Here is a 19,978-nt window from a genome sequence, read left to right on the forward strand (position 1 = left end):
GATCACCAGTGCCAGGCTAAGCTGTGCAGAGCTAACCCTGGTGCAGTCTTATCCATAGTGCTTGGGAATTAATTATTCCTTGAGCAGACTATCCCCCAGACAATGTCTGAGCTTGTCTTGGACAGAAGTAGCTGTTTAATACCTAAGGAGAGCCTGGGCATCAACAAACATTTGCCTAGTTTGGGCAATAAGAGGATCATGACCTGGAAACGTGCTCTTAATTATTTGATACACTTTAAGTGTTGTAGTCCTCAAGGGGAACCATTAACTTGGGTGTGTTATATCAGGACTCAACACTGACAGGGTGAAGCCGTTTTGTTCTGTGCTCAAATGACAGAAATGTAAGGAGCTCAACAGACTCGTCACTCTCTTGATCCTCCCCATTCCAGTGGGGCAGCCATGCTACACATATATACACAGCCGCTGGCTGTGATAACTACCTGAGCTGTTGGCTGCCAAGCCATGAGAAGAACTTCTTGTCTAAAAAATCCCTCACATTTGGAGCAGTCTCCTATCTGAGTTTAATGCTAAGCTAGTAGCAACCAGGAAAGAAACCAAAAGCCATAACCTTCAAAATTTCCAAAGCTCCAGAATGGATTTAGCTAACAAGGTGCATCAACCTAGAATTCAGCAGAAAAGGCAACATGCAGCCAAAAATCTTGATGTGGGTGGAAATTTTGCCAACTCTTGGCAAAACTATGTCTTACCTTTCTTCTGTCTGCAGCCCATACTGCCTTGTCACTGTGATAGCTGGGTTAGCAGAGAGAATTCATACAATCTCTACAGTCTCCTGCCTCTGGAACAACAATACAAAAGCAAAACATCACAGGGGGTGAAATGAGGTAGCGGAAACATTTAGGTGTTAGGACAATGTGCGGCAGCTCACTTCTGATGTGAAGCTGTTCAGACAGACAGAGAGAGATTTAATGGCTGAAAAATTTATGCACAGATGTGGCAATGCAGTGCTGTGACAATTCTTTCCTGGGGGCAAGTTTAGGCCCTCACTATGGAAAAGGCAGACATCCCTCAGTTGGGTGTGCTCAAGGACAGTTGCACTCCCACTTCAACGGCAAGGGCACCATTTCTTGGTGTTTACAAAAATCTCCTGAAAATGGCATTTATTAGCATGGTGTGGCTAAGATCACAGTAGCAGTGCTACAGTATTTACGTACCATCCTCAGAGAATTTTGCATTTCTACCAGGGTGACACAGGTTCCCAACTCTACAGTCAAATGTGTTAATGTGTTCTTAACAAGCATATCTTCTCTAATGTTAATAAAAGTAAAATGTTGTAATTGCCCATTACTGCTTAAACTCCAAAATATTATGAGCTGCTCCCACTGTCTGGCTGCTGTAATATGTCTGACTCATGGACAGCGTCTGCCATGCAGACTCACATCAGTTAGTACCTCAGGGCTGCACCATCCAGCATTTGCTGATTACAGTCCAAATGGTTTAGCCTGCAAGGAGTCCTGTGTTATCTGCATACTCCCCATTTACTTTCAGAGGTCTGCAGGGATGTACACCCCAATCTACAAGAACATAGACTGAAACTACAAACAGAACACATCAGAGCCATCATCCAGTTTTGCTTGTATTAAGCCATACTCTCAGTGCTTGAGAAGTAAACATGGTAAACAAAGAAATGACAAGGGAATAAAGCACAACCTGGCTTATTGTGTGTACTCACAGGAACTTCCACAGGGTTTTTGTTTAGTTTGGGGTTTTTTAATGTTTCTCAAACTGAAATGATATTTCCTCTAAAGAATGCGGGTAATTCTGTGGGGTAAGCAACCATGGAACATTATTGTTGTCCTAACAGCACGCTGAGATGCACTGAGGGTTACAAAGCTCAAGGTGAGACATCCTCTTAAGTAGCATAAAAATGTGGGGCAGCACTGCAGTTTTCTGTGTGGATATTCATAACAGCAGGCCTGACCACATAGCTCTATTTTTTTCCCTTCTCTATGTTTTTCCTGAGCCAGTGTTTGAGGAGAGGAACCAGGCAGACTTGTACAGGCTGTGAGGGAAAGGGAGAAGCTGAAGGGCTAGCCGGGCAAGGGACTGAAAGTAGGAAGAGGTGTCATTATTTCAGCCTGTACGCAAGACGTGCACGAGCCCAATACCTGCTCTGTTCACAGCAACTGTGATCATCTAACACCACTATAGCAGCCTAGGCTGTACAGTTTTGGTTGCTAATTGTGCATTGTATGCGATGCTTACAAATGCTTATTTCCACATAGCTCAAAGTTGTACACTTACAGACATCATAGTATGTACCTGTAGTTCAGGCTGCCACTCATTTTCCATTATAGGAAATAACTTTCTGCCACTCACACTATCGCCAAGCTGTTCCTTTCTGGGCCAGAAGTCTCCATTTTGAGCATCAGAATCAGGATGAATTGTTTAGGAACATTTCAGTCAAAAACTCCTAGCCATTTCCAAGAACAAAATCAGTTAAAATGACTCAGGATGCCGATTTTAAATAAATTGTTTCAACTGTTTTAATAAGATCAAGCAACAAGAACAAGCATTTTTGGTGCAAAGATATGACATGTAGCTGGATCGTCTCTGCAGGGAAGAAAATATCACAGTGAAAATGTATATTTTTTCGCTCTGAAAGCTCTTATTTCTTACACAATACCTACTACAAGTGGACAGTGCTGAGTTCAAAAGTTTTAACTTCATGGTGGGAAGTATCTTTTGTGTGAGAGCCTAATGCTCACAACATGCTGAGGAAGTGGCAGACTTCAGTATGAGGCCTTTGCCAGAGTGAAAAGATTTAGAAAAATAAGTATCAGGCAACCATACATGCTCAAAAAAGACAGAATTTTCCTGTTTCTCCCGTCTCTGCTATTGAAAACAGATAATTTAAGCTCTTGAAATCTTAGATAGGGTGCTCAAAGTAGCTTCTCTGCATGTGGTCCTGCATACCACATAAAATACATGAATTTATCTACCTTGCACACTGAACTTTGTAGGGGCACAGTCCTTTAATGTGCTTTAAAACATAATTATAGTGACAACTTCCTTATGGCTATCATGGGCTGTCCAGATGGGCACCTCCAAGTGATCCTCTTGGGCTTCATAGCTCCAACGCACACACCAGAAGAACTGAAAACACATTTTAAATTTCAGTCCCTCTATGCAACAACCACCAGTGTATCCTTTCCTACTGGTATAGTTAACTCTGTCGGTAGGAGCCTGGAGTTTCATGGTTTTGTTTCTCACATAAAATGCTGTTTGGTGTGGCACAACACGGCTGTCTATGTTTGTCCAGCAGCTGCCCTTTGACAGCTTTCCAGAGCAGGGCAAGCAGAGGATGCAGGCCCAGCTCGATAGCACAGTAGCACAGCTCCTCATTCCCCAAACCTGACACCCCATATCCAGCCTTGGCCTGGCTGACGACAGCCCTTGTCCCCAGCAGGTACCCCAGAAAGCTCTCCCTCCTTCCTCTGCCACAGACGGGGCACTCACTGGTGCAGCCAGGTCTTGGCAACAGCCCCCACAGTGGCAAGGGGCTAAATGCAGCGATTGCCACAATGCCCAGCTGGAGACATACCAGAAGAGGGGAAAAACAGAAGAGATAAGAAAAAAACAACCTGAGTGTCATGAGCATGGAGCCAGGCTCTTCTCGGTGACAGTAAGACAAAGGGCAATGGGTATAAAGTGGAACACAGGAGGTTCCATTTAAATTTGAGAAGAAACTTCTTCACAGTGAGGGTGGCAGAACACTGGAACCGGCTGCCCAGGGAGGTTGTGGAGTCTCCTTCTCTGGAGACATTCAAAACCCGCCTGGACGCCTTCCTGTGTAACATCGTCTAGGTGTTCCTGCTCCGGCAGGGGGATTGGACTAGATGATCTTTCGAGGACCCTTCTAATCCCTAACGTTCTGTGATTCTGTACCCTACGGTCGCTGTGGGGTAGGAGAGGGACCCAGCTTCACCCACAGACACACATTTCCCCCCACAGCAGCCGTGCTGCCAGCCCGTCATGGCGACGCCGGGCAGGGCGGGGCCGTCCCGGCCCTTACCTAACGGCGGGCGGGCAGGGCTGGACCGGGCGCCTTATGCAAGGGCAGGGGCGGGGCCCACACCGTTGTGGCGGCGGCAGCAGCAACATGTCCTGGTACCGCAACGCCGTGTGGTTCGTGAAGGGGCTGCGGGAGTACACGAGGTACGGGCGGCCGCCTTCCCCGGGCGGCTGTGAGGCGGCTGTGAGGCGGCTGTGAGGCGGCTGTGAGGCGGGGGCTCTGCGGCGGGGCGCGGCGCGCTGGGTCCGGCTGGGGGCGCTTCGGGGCGTCCGCGGGGTCCGCGGCGCGTTTCGCCGCCTCGAGGTGTTGGGAGGTTTAAAATAATTTTGAATCGAAGCCTTCACACTTCGGCCAGAGCAAACGCATTTCAGGGCCTTATCTGTGGGAGCTGCCCGACGGCGCTGCCTGTGCCCCCCCGGGCAGCCGTCATGGGGTGGCTGTGGTGCCACAGCCTGGTTACCTCCCGAGTGACAAAGTCTGGGCCGTGAAAGGGCAAAATGCCTCGAATTTTTGTCATATTGCTTATCACAGTGTCACCAGTCCCACAAGTATGAAGAGTAATGGGGAGGGGGGTGATGTTCAGCATATGTGGAGCCATGAGGAGAGAGTGTTTTTTTTGGAAATACTCTCTTCTAGTTTCTCACAGGTGTCTCTGATTCACTCAGGAGCGGCTATGAGTCTGCTTCCAAGCACTTCGATCCAGCCGATGTGGAGGTGAACGTGGCTGGAAGATCGTTTTTGGTCACGGGCGCGAACAGCGGCATTGGCAAGGCCGCGGCCACGGAGGTAGCGAGGAGAGGTGAGCGGGGCCGCGGTGAGGGGTCTGCGCGGGGAAGATGGAAGGAGGCAGGTTTGGCCTTCCAGCACGAACACAAAGACACAGCTTCCCGGGATGACTGGTCTTGTGTGTTATTTTACAGGGCTGTTAGTGTGGGTTGGAGGTTTAAGCACAATCACTAGTGTGAAAACCAGAATAATGAAATAAAATTGGCAGAGAGGATCGGTGAAGTGTTTCTCAAGTGTATGTTAACCACAGCTGTGTTACAGTGGCATCTGAGGATGTTAGTGACAGATCAGGGTCTGCTTAAGGCTGATTTGGTACAAATATGAGCCTGGCTGAATTTGAACTATTTTGCAGAACTTGCAAATGTATGATGTAACGAACGAAAACAGTTGGCTGTGCTGAGGGAGTATGACAATAGCAATGTAGTTGTGCTTGACCTTAGAAATAACCTAAAGTTTGCGCCTTTTACCTGATTACAAACAATCGTTTTTTTTCTGTTGCTTGCTGTAAGCAAGGAGATGGTTTGAACTGGAACTGGGTGCTGTGGAAGGATAAACCTAAGGCCTTTCAGAGTTGACAAAGTAATTCCAGTTGTGCAAGAGTGACAGGAGTTTTAGCAAGTAGAATAAAAGGGAAGAGATTGTGGCTTTGCTCTCTCTTTGCCTACTTATGTTTTGTAATGATCTTAAGAAGGAAAGTGGCGGCTCAGTTAAATTAATTCAAAATTATTAGCATCAAAAAGACGTTGGGTTAAAGATCCCATTCAGTGCCAGTATGTGATTGATTTTAAGTTCCCAATACTGCCATTATGCATAGCAGCCTTATGTAAGTATTGCCTTGACTGGTGACTGTTCTGCTCACAAATGGATATGCTATGATAGGCTGTCAAGCTGAGTGGAACTGCGAAGGATCTGGTCACCATGTCTACTATTAGGGGCCCCAAGAACAACCTTGGGCTCTTCTTTGGGCTCAGGTCTGATACCTTGCGTGGGTGTTGCTGTGGCTATGAAGTTAAAATAACTTAACAGTGTCTTCCTGATCCCATCCTTGCATGTGTAAGTCCAAAACTTAATGTCAGCCGTTGGTACTCTGGCTTCTAGTTGAAACTCTTCAAGTTCACTATGACAAGAAAACAAGGAGTTCAGACTCAGTTAAAGAATAACCAAGCTACATCAGATCTTTGTAAATAATGACAATCTTGAAGACAATTTCTCTAGCTTGAGTTCAGCTTTTCTCAGAATCGGTGTCTTATGGGTGTTGCAGATTTGGGCTTTCCTGTATGTCTTGTGAACTCCAGGTTCACTTTGATCCAGTCTTCTTCCAACCACTCTGACAATTCCCATATGTTGTTTAAATTAAAATAATTTTTATATTTACTGTGGAAAATATATTTAAATCCCTTTCCTAGCCCATAGGTCACACCAAAACTTCCCTCTCTCCTGAACGGCAAGAAAAAAGTTCATATTCAAAGCCCTTAAATCCCACGTCTGTTTTTACTGAATGTTTTCCACTGTAGGCTATGACAATGTTCCTTATCAGCTTGAAGACCAGCTGCTTCTTCCATGTGTTTAGTTTTATCTGCACACATTACTTGTGCTGTCCCCTGTGCTTTGGGAAGAGCTTTTTAAATGTCTGCAAATGTGTATCCTTGATTGCCTTAAGGTCTGCAATTAAAGCTCTCTTGTGCAGTGAAGCCTGCAGTCATTGTGAGAATGTCCAGAGATGAGCATTGGACGCTGTCCCTTCTGATTGTCTTTTCTCTCACTCATGAAATCTACTTTTCCTGGAGCAAAGACTGTATTTCATTCTGGTCTTTATATATCCATGCCTCTCTGGTATGGTCCCTTCCATGCATGGCATATGTGTAACACAAACTGAAGATGAAACTTTATTAAACATTTGTTAGTGTCAATTGTATGATTATCCCAGATTCGGGAGTTCCACTGTGGTTGTGCACTTGCTAAAAGTAACATAACCAACTCTGGCAGTGCAGTAGAAGAATCACACCCTGTTAGAAATTCTCATTAGAACCTTGAGGCTTCTTTCCTGCACCGGCTGCATGCCAAGTTTACTTGCTGTAATGGTGGTCAGTGTGAAAACATCTTTCATAGACAAAAGATTTCATTACTGGACTCCATGCTGGGCTGTGCAGTGTTTGATTGCTCTATCCCTAGGGTACACTTGGTGCCTTGCATTTAGGATCTGCAACTAGAAGAGTGACCTGGCACTGTTGTTTCTATTATCACTCCTTCAGGATTACATTGCTTGAGTCTTCTGGGGGTGGACTGCAAGCAACCCCTAAAACACCTTTAACAATAGGTGAAAGTAAAGAATGCAGGTACTGCTGACTGAGATTAACACATTACTTGTAATGATCAGAGAATACAAAGCATAAAAATAAAAAATAGTTATGCCTACCTGTACTTTAGTCCTCTTTTTGAAGGCTCTCTTTAATGTGGTGAAGTTATGAGGTCATGGTGAGTGACTAGGCCTTTGAGAGGAGCCTTGCCCTGCATATTCCTTTCATAGAAAAGTTGGTTGGAAGTAACATCTAGAGGTCATCTTGTCCAGCATCTCACTTGAAGCAAGACTATTGCCAGCACTAGATCAAACCAGCCTTTGCTTTGTCTCTCTGGATCTTGAAACCCACAAGGATGGAAATTATGCAGCCTCTTGAGAAAAGTGAAAACTTTTTTCTTAATATCTAACCTGAGCCTGCCAAGCTGTGACCATGGTCCTTGTCAGTTCTCCCACTGCTGAGAAGAATTCTTAAATGTGGCATTTTAATTTCCTTTTCACAGAGCCATTCCAGTCCCTTGTGTTGTTGAAGCCCTTTACTGAACTTTTTAAGGCATGTGCCAAAAGTAGCGTTTATGATACAGATGCTTTGACTTGAATTTCCAGTGTAGCCCTGGTATTCTATCAACACCAAACATGATGTGAAAACTTCACAGATATGGTTTGGTCAGACAGTGCCTAGACTGCAGTGGCCATCTCCATCCACAGAACCTTGCTTGGGGACTCAGAGCATGATACTTTCTCCCTCCTTTCTGCCTTCAGAGTGACCAGAGCCAACCAGAAATTTTCAAGCTTTCTCAGTACATCCACTAATTATGTCCTGAACATTTTGTTTACCTCAGCTCTTTGGCAGACTCTGTTGAGATTCTTGGTGTGTCCAGTCTGCCTGGGAGTACTGTTGGCTCTGGGCCTTTTCACAGTATCACAGTATGTTTGGGATTGGAAGGGACCTCAAAAGATCACCTAGTCCAATCCCCCTGCTGGAGCAGGAACGCCTAAGTGAGGTCACACAGGAACATGTCCAGGCGGGTTTTGAATGTCTCCAGAGAAGGAGACTCCACAACCTCCCTGGGCAGCCTGTTCCAGGGCTCTGTCACCCTCACTGAGAAGTTTTTTCTCAAATTCAAGTGGAACCTCTTGTGTTCCAGCTTGATCCCATTACCCCTTGTCCTATAATTGTTTGCCACCGAGAAGAGCCTGGCTCCATCCTCATGGCACTCACCCTTTATATATTTATAAACATTAATAAGGTCCCCCCTTAGTCTCCTCTTCTCCAAACTAAAGAGACCCAGCTCCCTCAGCCTTTCTTCATAAGGGAGGTGCTCCACTCCCTTAATCATCTTCGTTGCCCTACGCTGGACCATCTCCAGCAGTTCCCTGTCCTTCTTGAACTGAGGGGCCCAGAACTGGACACAATATTCCAGGTGTGGTCTCACCAGGGCGGAGTAGAGGGGAAGGAGGACCTCTCTCGATCTACTAACCACCCCCCTTGTAATACACCCCAGGATGCCATTGGCCTTCCTGGCCACAAGGGCACAGTGCTGGCTCATGGTCATCCTGCTGTCCACCAGGACCCCCAGGTCCCTTTCCCCTACACTGCTCTCTAATATGTAATTTCCCAACCTATACTGGAACCTGGGGTTGTTCCTGCCCAGATGCAGGACTCTACACTTTCCCTTGTTAAATTTCATTAGGTTATTCCCCGCCCAACTCTCCAGCCTGTCCAGGTCTCGCTGGATGGCAGCACAGCCTTCTGGTGTGTCAGCCACTCCTCCCAGCTTTTGTGGGGAATTTTTCCCTAGGAATGGCCCAAAGCTGGTGGATGTGAAACTGCTATGGGGTTCTATGACCTTAACCAGCTCCCTGCTCATCAGCAAGTGTAATGGGAGCCCTGAGACCTCCACAGACCTTCAGCAGCACCGATGAAAGGCCACGGCTCAGCTCTTGGCAGCAGGGAAGTGGGATTGTTGGCTGTGGACAGCTCAAGAACATTCTGCCTGCTGGGAAGCTCCTGTGATGTTTCGGTGACCATCTAACCAGTATTGCCACTGCTATTAACAGGCTATAGATTTCCCACAAACTGGAATGCAATTACAAGAAGGTTTTTGTTTAATTTGGACTGTATAAAAAAACTAACCCCAGCCAGAGCTGTAAATTGCACATCGCTTCCTGACCCTCCCTCTTTGCTACTGCCTCCCCAAGCACTCTTAGTAATTAATTATCCGATGTGTTTCTTGTGGAAATCCACCAGGTGGCACGGTTCATCTGGTTTGCCGAAATAAGGAACGGGCTGAGGCTGCCAAGGGAGAAATAGTGACAGAAACAGGCAATCAGGTGAGTTGATATTCGGTCTTTTGTTTACTCTTAGAAATACTGTTAATATTGAAGACCTTAAAGGCTTTGAGATATTCTGTTTTGCCATTTTGCTATTGTGTTTTTAATAGTATTTTCATTTGGACATGCAAACATCTAGTAGTCTCTCATCTATATGGTTTGAAGTGATTTAATTTCACTAGGTAGTATTTTCTGTGATTAATAACATCACCAGCAGCCTGCTGTTTTATTTAATGTTAGTTGTTGATATGTTTTGTGATGTCCTACTTTTTATTCCTAACTATGTGGCTGGGGCTCTTAAAAGTTAATGCATTGCAACAGTCTTGCAACAACATTTATGAGTTTACAGTGTTGAAGTTGGAAGTTTTATGTGTTTGAATAACATGCTTTTGATTTGCTAAGGTTGGCTGCTCTCTGAAGCCCTGTGTGTTGTCCCAGTTCCATGCTCTATAGACTTTTTCATCTCCTTTTCTCATAGCATCTCTTCCTTATCTCCTCTCTTCTGTTACAGATTCTTTTTGCTTCTGCATATATCACTCTACAGTATACTCCTATAGCTGTCACTGTTGCTTTTGCTAATTATTCAGGCGGGTATGTGTATGGAGAAGTACATTGTCTTTCTGTCTTGGTGTATTGGTTTTGTCTGGGGTAAAGTTAATTTTCTTCATAGTGGCTCCTGTGGTGCTATGGTTTGGTTTTGTGACCAAAACAGGGTTAACAACCCATGTTTTAGTTGTAGGTAAATAGTGCTCGCGCAACATCAAGACCTTTTCTGGTTCTCATGCTGCTCCACCACCCCATGGACTGGGGGTTGCACAAGAAGTTGTGAGAGGACACACTGGGACAGCTGACCCCAGCTGACAAAAGGGGTATCGTGTACCATATGATGTCATGCTCAGCAATAAAAGCTGGGAGAAGAAGGAGCAAGGGGGTGTGCTTGCAGTTATGGTGATTTGCTTTCCAATCACTGTTGCAAGTGATGAAGCCTGCTTTCCTGGGGATTGCTAAATGCCTGCCTGACAATCGGAAGCAGTGATTGAATTCCTTCTTTTGCTTTGTTTTCACATGCAGCTCTGCTTCACTCTTCAAACTATCTTTATCTTGGCCCACAAGTTTTGTCTTTTCTACCCCTGTGATTCTCTCCCCCATCTCACTGGGAAGCGAGTGAATGAGTGGTTGTGTGGGGCTTAACTGCCTGTTAGGGTTAACCCATTACACTTGGATGGAAAGCTGTAATCATATTTAAATAGTGACTTGGCTCTTGAACACAGTGTTTTGATTCCAGAAATAGTTTTTAATGTGGATCAAAAATTATGAAGACTTTTTATGGTTAGAGATACCATATTGACTAAATTTCTGGTCTTTGGTTTCAGCTCCCTAGTGTGACACAACCAGCATTACACTTCAGTTCTTTAATGGTGGTGAATTAGATCAGTCCATATGTAGAAACAAACACATTCCAGCTGTCTATAACTGTGTTATCCCACAGCTATAGTAAGACTGGTGATTATCTGTGTTACCTCCTTTTCCAACTGTGGTCAGCCTGGGAAGATGGGTGAGTTCAATGACCTCTGAAGGTTCCTTCCTGTTGTTTTCTGTCATTTGGTGAAACAAAGCTTCGGGCAAATAACATTCTTCCTCTAAAAGCAGCACATTTACTGCATTCCCACTTTTTGGTAGGCTGCAAACCTGTAGTTTGTCTAATCATGAAAGAGTAGGCAGGCACTGCAGAGCTAGTGCGTGACCCTGGGGACAAGGCAGAAAAGCAGAAAGCAGCATTCAGTGAAGTGTTAACGAGCTGTACGAGAGGCCCCATGGGACATGTGACTGCACAGGAAAGAGTCATTTTAATAAGGAGTCCACATGAACATCCTTCTTCATAAGTACTCATTCAGAAGCAATGCAGGGAGGTAATAAAATGCTTTATCTGCAGCTTGACAAGCTGTATCAAGACTCAGCTTGCTCTCCTTGATCATCTGGATAGAGATCCTGTTGTAGTATATGGCAAAGATTTTTTATTTTTTTTCCATCTTCCACAGCAACACATGCCAGAGTTCAGTGCTGAAATGGAATTGCTGTTTGACAGGCACCTGCATCTACACGTGGAAACGGGGAAGTTCTAATCTGTTAAAGTAGATCTAGTCATGGATGTTAGTTCTCACTTTGAAAATTACTTTGTTACCATTGAGGACTTTTATAGGGAATAGGCCTGTGGGTCATTGTTCTGGGCCAGTGTTGCAGTCAGCAGATAAGTGTTTAGATCTTTTTCAGTCTCTGAAAGCACTTGTAATATAGAACATCTGCCCAAAAGTCTTCAGTTCTTCTGTTCCGGTAGATAATGGTAGTAACTTTAAAAGTAGAAAGCTTTTAGAGACGTACCTGGTTAGGAAACAGTAGAGCAGTATCAGGATTTTGGTCAGAAATGAACATTGTGATGAGAAAATTCTGACCTAACTCAACTAAGGAGCTGAAATCCAATGGCTAGAAAGAAAAAGTCATATGGGTTTTTTTTGTCTTCAGGGAAGCACAATTACAGGCAGGGAGTAATGCATTATAATTTTCTCAGCTTCTTCACTTATTTGTTTGTATAATGACTATATAAAGAAACAGCTTGGAAAGAGAGGAGGCCCTTTAATGATTATTTGTTGTTTTGCATGAGAACACATCCTCTGCATAATTATTTTAAAACTGACTTTTCCTGGGGTACGTCATAAGACTGTCTGTGGTGTGTCTTTGAGACTAAGTGCTATCCAGGAGAAGAGTAGGAGTTGACATTCCTTTTGTATGCTGATAAATGCCACTGTGCTTGTACTAGGTGGAACACAAATTTGCAAAAAGCAAGAGAATTGCCTGTAACAAACAGTAAAAATGTTTTTGATGTTTTGAAGAGAGGAAGTATTTCTAGCTTTAGTGGTTTAGAAAATTATAACTTGACTCTCATGTCAAGCTTTTCCTTTTAAATTTATTTTTTTTTAATTCTGTTGCATCCCTGTTCCTGGCCATAGTATTTCAAAATGTTGCAAGACTGTTGTGACATGGAGTGGCTAACAGGGACTAAGCTGTTCATGCAGCGGTTAGCGTGGAAGGGGATGCAGAAGTCACCTGTCACTCTGAGACAGCTAGACTAGGCACAGCGATGTACCTGACAGTGTGGGCTTCTGCCCTGGTTGGAGCGGCTGTGCCCAGCACATGGGAATCTGACTCAGACAGAGCTCCAGAGGAATGATGTGGCAGATCTTTGGCTACTGGGACTGACTGTTATTTCTCCCTGAGCCTGGGGCAGAGCATGATGGTGGAGCATCATCTCTTGGGTTCTGCTGCAATCAAGGTGCTGGGCTGCCAGGAAAGCAATGGCAGGAGGTGAGCAGGCTACATAGCTGTAGGAAGCAGAAACAGGAAATCGACAGGGTCTTTGCACAGAGTAGAAGAGCACAAACCCTACATTGCATGGAAGGAGGGACAGCTAGAAGCTATGCTCAAACGACTGATGGATGGAGACTCACAAGATGGGGGAAGACTGGAAGCTTGTGACTGCTGGCAACAGAAGGCAGGTTGGTTCTCTGCCTGCAGATGTGCATTGATAGAATAAGTATAGTGCCATGGTAACAGATGAGGAAGAACAAGCTCTCTCAGGGCAGGTGTTGGAGCCAGATGAGCCTGAACGGTTGTTGGCACTGGGAGGAAGTGGTGGGTGATAATGGCTGGAGGCTCCCTCCTGTGGGAGGTGGAGGCACCCGTCTGTGGGCTTGGCTTGATGTCTTGAGAGGTTTGTTGCTTGCTGGGGACTCAGATCTAGGGTATTGTGGAGAGTCTGCTGAGGTTCATCTGGACCTCAGACTAGTACTTGTTGTTGCCCAGCCACATGGGCACCCATGACATTGTGAGGTGAGACCTTGAATTCATCAAGAGTGCTTACAGAGAGTGGAGGCTGAAGCAGTGCTCTCCTAAATCCTGCCAGTGAAAGGGAAGGGCTTGGGTAGGAGCATATGCACTCTGCAGATCAACACCTGGTGTCACTTTGTCTTTGGCCTTTATGACCTCTTTGACCTTCTCTGAGAAATGAGCACAGCTAAGCAGTGATAACAAAGTGGAGCAAGAGTATCTTTGCCAACAGGTTTGCTAAGCTAGTGAGGAGGGCTTTAAACTGGTTTCACTGGGAAATAGTGACCAAACCCAGAAGAGCAGTGGAGTCATGGGGATGAGTACATGTGTAGGGAACAGCAAAATGGAGGAGGGTCTCACAGTTTTCATGTGAAAGCGACATGACCAGGAATCCATCTCTGATGCCAGTATGTGAATACACATACCATAGGAAACAAACAGGAATCCATACATGGTTGCACAGCTGTGATCTCACTGGCATTAGAGAGATGCAGTTGGCCTGACTGCAGTGCTGGGATGGAGGTATACAGGCCCTCTTAGAAGGGCAAGCTGGGAAGACAAGGAGGAGGAGTTGTGTTCTGTGCGAAGGAGTCGTTTGAATGCATGGAGCTTTGCTCTGAAATGGGTTATGAGCCAGCTGAGAGCTTATGGGTAAGGCACAGAGGTCAGATCAGTCTGGATGATGTAGTGGTGGGTGTCTGCTACAGACTGCCTGATGTAGTGAATGAAGTAGATTGAGCCTTTTTTAGAGGGCCAGGGCAGCCCAATGATCACAGGTCCTGGTACTCATGGAGTGCTTGAACCACCCCAATACCTGCTGTAAGTTACTTTTTTGTTTTTTTCCCTTTAGAATATCTTCTTGCATATTGTGGATATATCTAATCCCAAGGAAATCTGGAAGTTCGCTGAAAATTTCAAAAATGAACATAAATTACATGTGTTGGTAAGTTTGCATAATTAAATCACGTCTGTCTTTGAAGTGTATGGCCTCTGAACTTGTCCAACAGGTAGTCTAGATTTTACAAGTTGACCCACAGTTCTCTGCTCAATTTTCTCCAGGTGTTTCTGTGGTAGTTTCCATAATCTGTTTGCCCTTGTCTGTTCTCAGTTCACATACATAGATATGACATTAAAAAAAAAAAAAAAAAAAAAGCAGTATTTTTTTAGCTGCAACTTTTGAGGATCTTACCATGCAAGTACCGTGGCCTTTAGGTTGCATATCAGCTATGCATGTTCTGCTAAACAGAATAAGGCAGTGACTGATGCCTCCTCCCAAGGGCAGATTACACTTGCTTCGAGCTAGTCCCTCTTAAAGATTAAATTTTTATAGAAAGTCTAGTTAGAGCAGTCTAAAACTGAGCCAGGGAGGGAGCTAGCAGTTAAGCAGCATGGATGGTAAGGGGCTCAGTTCTCTCTCCCCTTTACTTAGCAGTGCAAATTGGCTCTGGGGGTGGTACTAAAACTGAGACACCTGGAGCAGTTGTTTTGGTGCATACTAGATGCTGAAATTCTGATAGAAATGGGAAAATTGCTTGTGAGGAGTGGCAGTGAAGGAGCAGGGAGGTATGTAGGGACAGATCTCTTTTTGATGTGGGAAAGGAAAGCTTGAGCTTCTTCTGGAAGGGAAGGCAGAGAAAGAAGTGTGTCTGGCTACACACAACAAGCTTTTGAATTTTCATGTGGTTCTGCCTTACAGTGCTCTGTGCTACAGTGCTGTTTTAGCAGCGTGTGCATCAGGTGGGCGTATCTGTGCAGGATTGCCAGGCAGAGAAAAGCTGAGGTCCCCACAACCAGGGCACAGAGTCAGTGTGATGAACCTCTGCCGGTTAGCTCTGCTCCTCTCGTGGCTAACCCACTGGCCTGGCTGAAGTGCTGCTAAGTTTGGAGCTAATTCATTTAGTTTGATGAGGGTGGAGGTGCCTGCAGACTATTCTACCGTGTCGTACAGCTTCCCTTAGTCAATTTTCACCAGTACAGAAACCAACAGAGAATACATCACCACATAGCACAGATGATGTGGGATCAGTGTGATGTCTCAGATGAGGCTAACAAACTGCACTGTGTTTGTATGTTCTAATACTGGCTCTACAATGTGCATATTATTTTCTGTAAGAAAAGAGTTTAAAAACATGCAGGAAGGCATGAAGAGGACCATTGACTATTAGAGTCATACATATGTGATGAGCCATTTCTCTGAAGATCCTTTATTTTCTGAAAAACTTATGATCAGCAACAGAGTATATGACTTGGAATTATGTGGTTTATGGAAACAGTTTGTACCTTTGTGTTGCAGTGTCAGAGAAGAGCAAACTATCATGGACTGCTTGCATGAGTGGTTTTGTTTGTAGATATTTTTGTAGATGATTTTTGTTTACAAGAGTTGTCTTACAGATCAATAATGCAGGATGTATGGTGAATAACAGAGAACTAACTGAAGATGGACTCGAAAAAAACTTTGCAACAAATACTTTAGGTGAGTATTGAAGGCTTAGTTCTGAAATATAGTTATTTTGGTTACAGAAGCATGTTTTTACAGCTGGGTTCAGGAAGTGTATATTTCTGCTCCAAGAGGGATCATACTTCTGCTATGCCAGGGAAGCAGGAAAGAAAAAGGAGAAATACTACAGCTTGTTTGGAGTGTCATTTTTTTGATTTTTCCATTTTTCAGTTGTTCTCATATCAGTGCCTTTATTTGTCATAGCAGCAGTGGACAAATGCAGATAACAATTAAATTGGTTCTGAAATTTGCTAGGAAACTTTGTTCTAAGCAGTGCTGCTCATGATACTCTCTTTGTAATAAGTGTGCTTCTGTGGCTTGGATGGCGCTTGGAGCACATTCCGATATTTTAGAAGACAGTCAAGTGCTTCTGTAGGCTTGAACAGCCCTGTTTGGTGTGACAGATGCACTGGGTAGGACAACTGTGCCTTATATTGTGCCCTGGACATGCTCAAATAGATGCAACATCCAGTCAAGCGATTGAGCAGTACTGGGCAAGTCTTAGGCTAAAAGCTGCAGCTCTTGTGAAGAGAAATATAACGTTTGCACCAACAAACAGTCCTGGCACTCCGTTTTCCCTTTGCTTCCGTGAAAGATGAGTGGCTTTCCCATGAAATCGTCTTCAATATATTCAGAAGTGACACAGTAAGGAGCAGCTGTGATGCTTTGTTTCTGTGTTTTCTTCCTGTTCAGTAATATCTGCAATGAGGAAGAGAGAAGCTTAGGCTATTATAGATCAGGCATTTTTAGAACTAATGGAGCCTGGAAACCATTGTGGGGTTTTATTCTTGTCCTTTTTCCTGCGTTGCTTCCTTAACTCCTATTTACTTGTGAAAACTAACTTTTAGTAGTATATATGTCTTGTGCTTAGATGAAGTGGTGCATACAGCTTGTTTTGTTCTGCAAGTCTGACCACATTAAACTGAGAATTAATTAAAGTATAAAGGCATAACTTAATTTTCGTCAAATTAATCTTCTGCCAACATTCGTCTGTTTCTCATGGTCAAAATTCAAAACCAATTTTATTTTGCTGTCGGATTTCCCATGGTTGCAGAAGTACAAGGACTTCTACCTTGAGAAATATATTCACCTTAAATTAGTTTAACCCTCTTGTGGTCTTTCAAACAGAAATCCAGCGATGTGCAAAGGTGTAGCTCTTCCAGAGAGAAGCAGAGTGAAACAATACAACAGTCTGAACATGAAAACATGTTTTGCTTTAGTTTTAAACATTGAGAAAATGTATTGCTGAGGAACTGTACTAGTGCATCACTTGAATTAGATTTTATCACACAAGTAAAAGCAACGAGTTCTGCTTTCCCAGTTGTTAGTCAGCCTCACTAGAGATATATAGCTGCATGTATATAGTAGAGGAAGCTGAATTATGATTGTAGCAAACTAGGAAAATGTCTGTATTATCTTTTATGAGTGTTATGTGTAGATCTTTGTGTATCACTTGCTGTGTGACTGTATAAGAAGGTTAAGGAGGTGATTGCACGTATCACAGGTAAGTCATTCTCTATTGACCAACTTCTGTGGGATTCTAACAAGAATTGGGTTGTTTGCTTAGACTGGTTCTCTCTAGGCAACAATAAGGATTAAATTTTGAAGCTTTTAGAACAGAGTGGGACATGGTTGAGCTGGAATAGGCCATCTGTGCCAAGAGAAAGCTTCTGTGCTTGCAAGTCAGGCACACATGGAAGACCAGTGCTATCAACAGTGCAGGGCTTTTTCTTTCAAAGTCAGAAATGGAATAAAAATAATAATGCCTGTTGGAGTGATAGCAGGAGAAAACTCTATGGAGAAATGCATATCAGAGTAGATGTGTGTTAAGTCATTTCCCTAAGCACTGGGTACCTTTGGGCATGCTTTACTCTGGAGATGTTACTTCTTATTGGTAATTATCTGCGATTATAGGTTTGAAGAGAAAACCTTGGCTAAATTAAGTGTGGCTGGTATGTAGGTTGGCTCTAAACTAGAATGTGGTCTGAGGGAAAAAGCTAAATTCCCCTCCCTGCCTTTTGCCCCAGAAAAGCCGAAGCCTGAAGGGTGACATGGGCTCAAAGCCCCTGTTTTGAAAATCTGCAGTTGCCCCTCTCGTCAGCAGCATGGAAACAGTAACTCATGACTACCTGATTTCTGCAGAAATAATATGGAATTACATTAACATTTTTTTTCAGATCTTCACATTCTGTCCATCCTTCTTTGACTGTTTCTACCCTGGATCTTGGCTTTGGTCTAATAAAGGAGTGTGTAGGTTGTTAATAAGAATGCAAGACCCTGAAGTATAATATGCTTTAAATGCAGAACAGTCTTTGAGTTCTGTATCTGACATCTGATTAACGTTTACGTAAGTTGTAGAATTGCACATCTAGGTGTCTAAAATGCTGTGGAGCTTTTAAATCCAGGCTAGGAATATTTTCCTCTTGCCTGACTTGTTAGTCTGATTTTTGATATTTTGCTTAATGGATGTTCAGTTCTAATTGATAATCTCATTTGTGAAAGCCTACTAAAGTAGGCTACATATAAATATATGGGTATATATTAGTATTATATAAATGTATTGGTTAACGGTTGAACTCAAGGATTCTTTCCAAACTAAATGACTCTGTGGATCTGTTCTATGATTATGTGATCTCTTCTTGGACATATGTGAGGCAAAAATGAATGCATATGTCCTTTGGTGGATAAGATGAATACATACAAAAATAATACTGGTTAGAATAGGAAGTCAACCTCCCTTCATGTGAAACTGCCACTGACTGGCTCGTTGAGGACAGCTCATCAAAACAGGAGGTGCAGAGTCTTCTCTGGTGGTGTCAGAATTTACAGGTGGGTGAAGGTCATGAAAATGCAAAGTACAGATTGATAGTTCAGGCTTTGTATGGTTTGTTTAGTGTTCAAGTTCAAACTGTGAACTGCCTCGAGCAGGCAGTGGCAGCTGTATCTGTGCCTGGCATCCTTAAAATGGGGTCAGACACAAACACTGTATGGCTACTTGTGGTTCTGTTACTGCTGTCACATGAAATATCTTACCTTTTTTTCCCCTGCTGGATCCCCAAGGGTTATTGCTCTGATTGCTGGAGCTCAGTGAAGGTGCAGAGAGCAGAATAGATGTGGACCACTTAGGCTGTAATGTGGGAGTGCTTGCCAGACACGAGTTTGAAATGCCACATTGCTGATTGAATCACACCTTCGGTGTGGAAGTGAGCGACTGGCGTGGGGTAATGTGGGCAGATTTCCTGGGGAGCTGCTGATCCCGATGGGCAGATTTATTGTGTGTTGTTGCCCTTTTGTATCCTCCTGTGTGCTGGCCTTGTACTCGGGCTTCTAGGCAGGAGCTGGGCAGCAACAAGCAGTCATTTCTTCTGATGAGACTTGCAGACTTCTGAGTCAACACTTTTTAAAAAAAAAAAATCTAATTTTATGTTACTAGCTTTAGTACAACTCCCAACAAAGACTATTCGAACTGCCAGTATTCAGTAATTTTGGAAAAAAAACTGTCAGCATTGATAGGCAAGTAGAGGCAACAGCAGCATGTTTTTACTGAAGCACTAGACATATAGCTGAAACAATCCTTGTTCCTCTATTTTATAGCCTGCCTCACTTTACTTTTAGTCAACACATCTTCTTACTTGACATGGAAAAATGGCATATATGTTACGTTTTTATTGCTACTTAGCAGCCAAGGGGGTGCTAAAACCCACTTGGAGATAAATAAATGATGCTCCCAGCATGCATCTTTTCTGCAGTCTAATGTACTCTCATGTTTTAATAATATAGCCACATACATTTAGTCTCTGTGCAAGAAGGCGTAGGGCCAGGGGAAATAAGGTGCTTTTCTACCACAGTAGCAGTACAGTCCATCCATGGCGATTTGCCTAACCTGTATGAATACTTGTCAGTCTCTTCCCTACACATAAACCGTATCTAACTGGTGTTTCACACAGGCCACCGTTGCCTGTTGGATTGTGTTCTGAACAACTTGGAAGTCAGGCAGCTTGTAGATCAGCTGTCAGTCTGCCATAAGGTCAGTGCTTAATGTTTGGCAAGACAACCTTACCTGTGAAAAGGAGACTATGATACTAATTTTTTCTCTAAAGAACTTTGAGACTTATGGATGAGAGGTGCTATGTGAAAGGATGAAGTTGAA

At 43.9% G+C, this 19,978-nt stretch overlaps 1 protein-coding gene across 6 annotated transcripts in view; it reads left to right on the forward strand.

Annotated features, from left to right (window-relative positions):
* Positions 1–4,053: 4,053 nt before the first annotated feature.
* DHRS12 (dehydrogenase/reductase 12) overlaps positions 4,054–19,978 on the forward strand; it is a 30,303-nt gene continuing 14,378 nt past the window's right edge. Inside the window, exons 1-5 of one of the 6 annotated variants that reach the window (XM_005501846.3) lie at positions 4,054–4,176; positions 4,699–4,832; positions 9,367–9,449; positions 14,182–14,274; positions 15,723–15,804. In XM_005501846.3, coding sequence (XP_005501903.2) covers positions 4,070–4,176; positions 4,699–4,832; positions 9,367–9,449; positions 14,182–14,274; positions 15,723–15,804 — 499 coding nt within the window. In that variant the 5' untranslated portion in view covers positions 4,054–4,069. Of the gene's footprint in view, positions 4,177–4,219; positions 4,239–4,311; positions 4,337–4,669; positions 4,833–9,366; positions 9,450–9,490; positions 13,001–14,181; positions 14,275–15,722; positions 15,805–19,978 lie in introns of those variants that run through there. The other 5 variants (XM_065052907.1, XM_065052896.1, XM_065052917.1 and 2 more) reach the window with 5 other exon arrangements.

The sequence above is a fragment of the Columba livia genome, chromosome 1, assembly GCF_036013475.1.
Source record: "Columba livia isolate bColLiv1 breed racing homer chromosome 1, bColLiv1.pat.W.v2, whole genome shotgun sequence".
Taxonomy (NCBI): Eukaryota; Metazoa; Chordata; class Aves; order Columbiformes; family Columbidae; genus Columba; species Columba livia.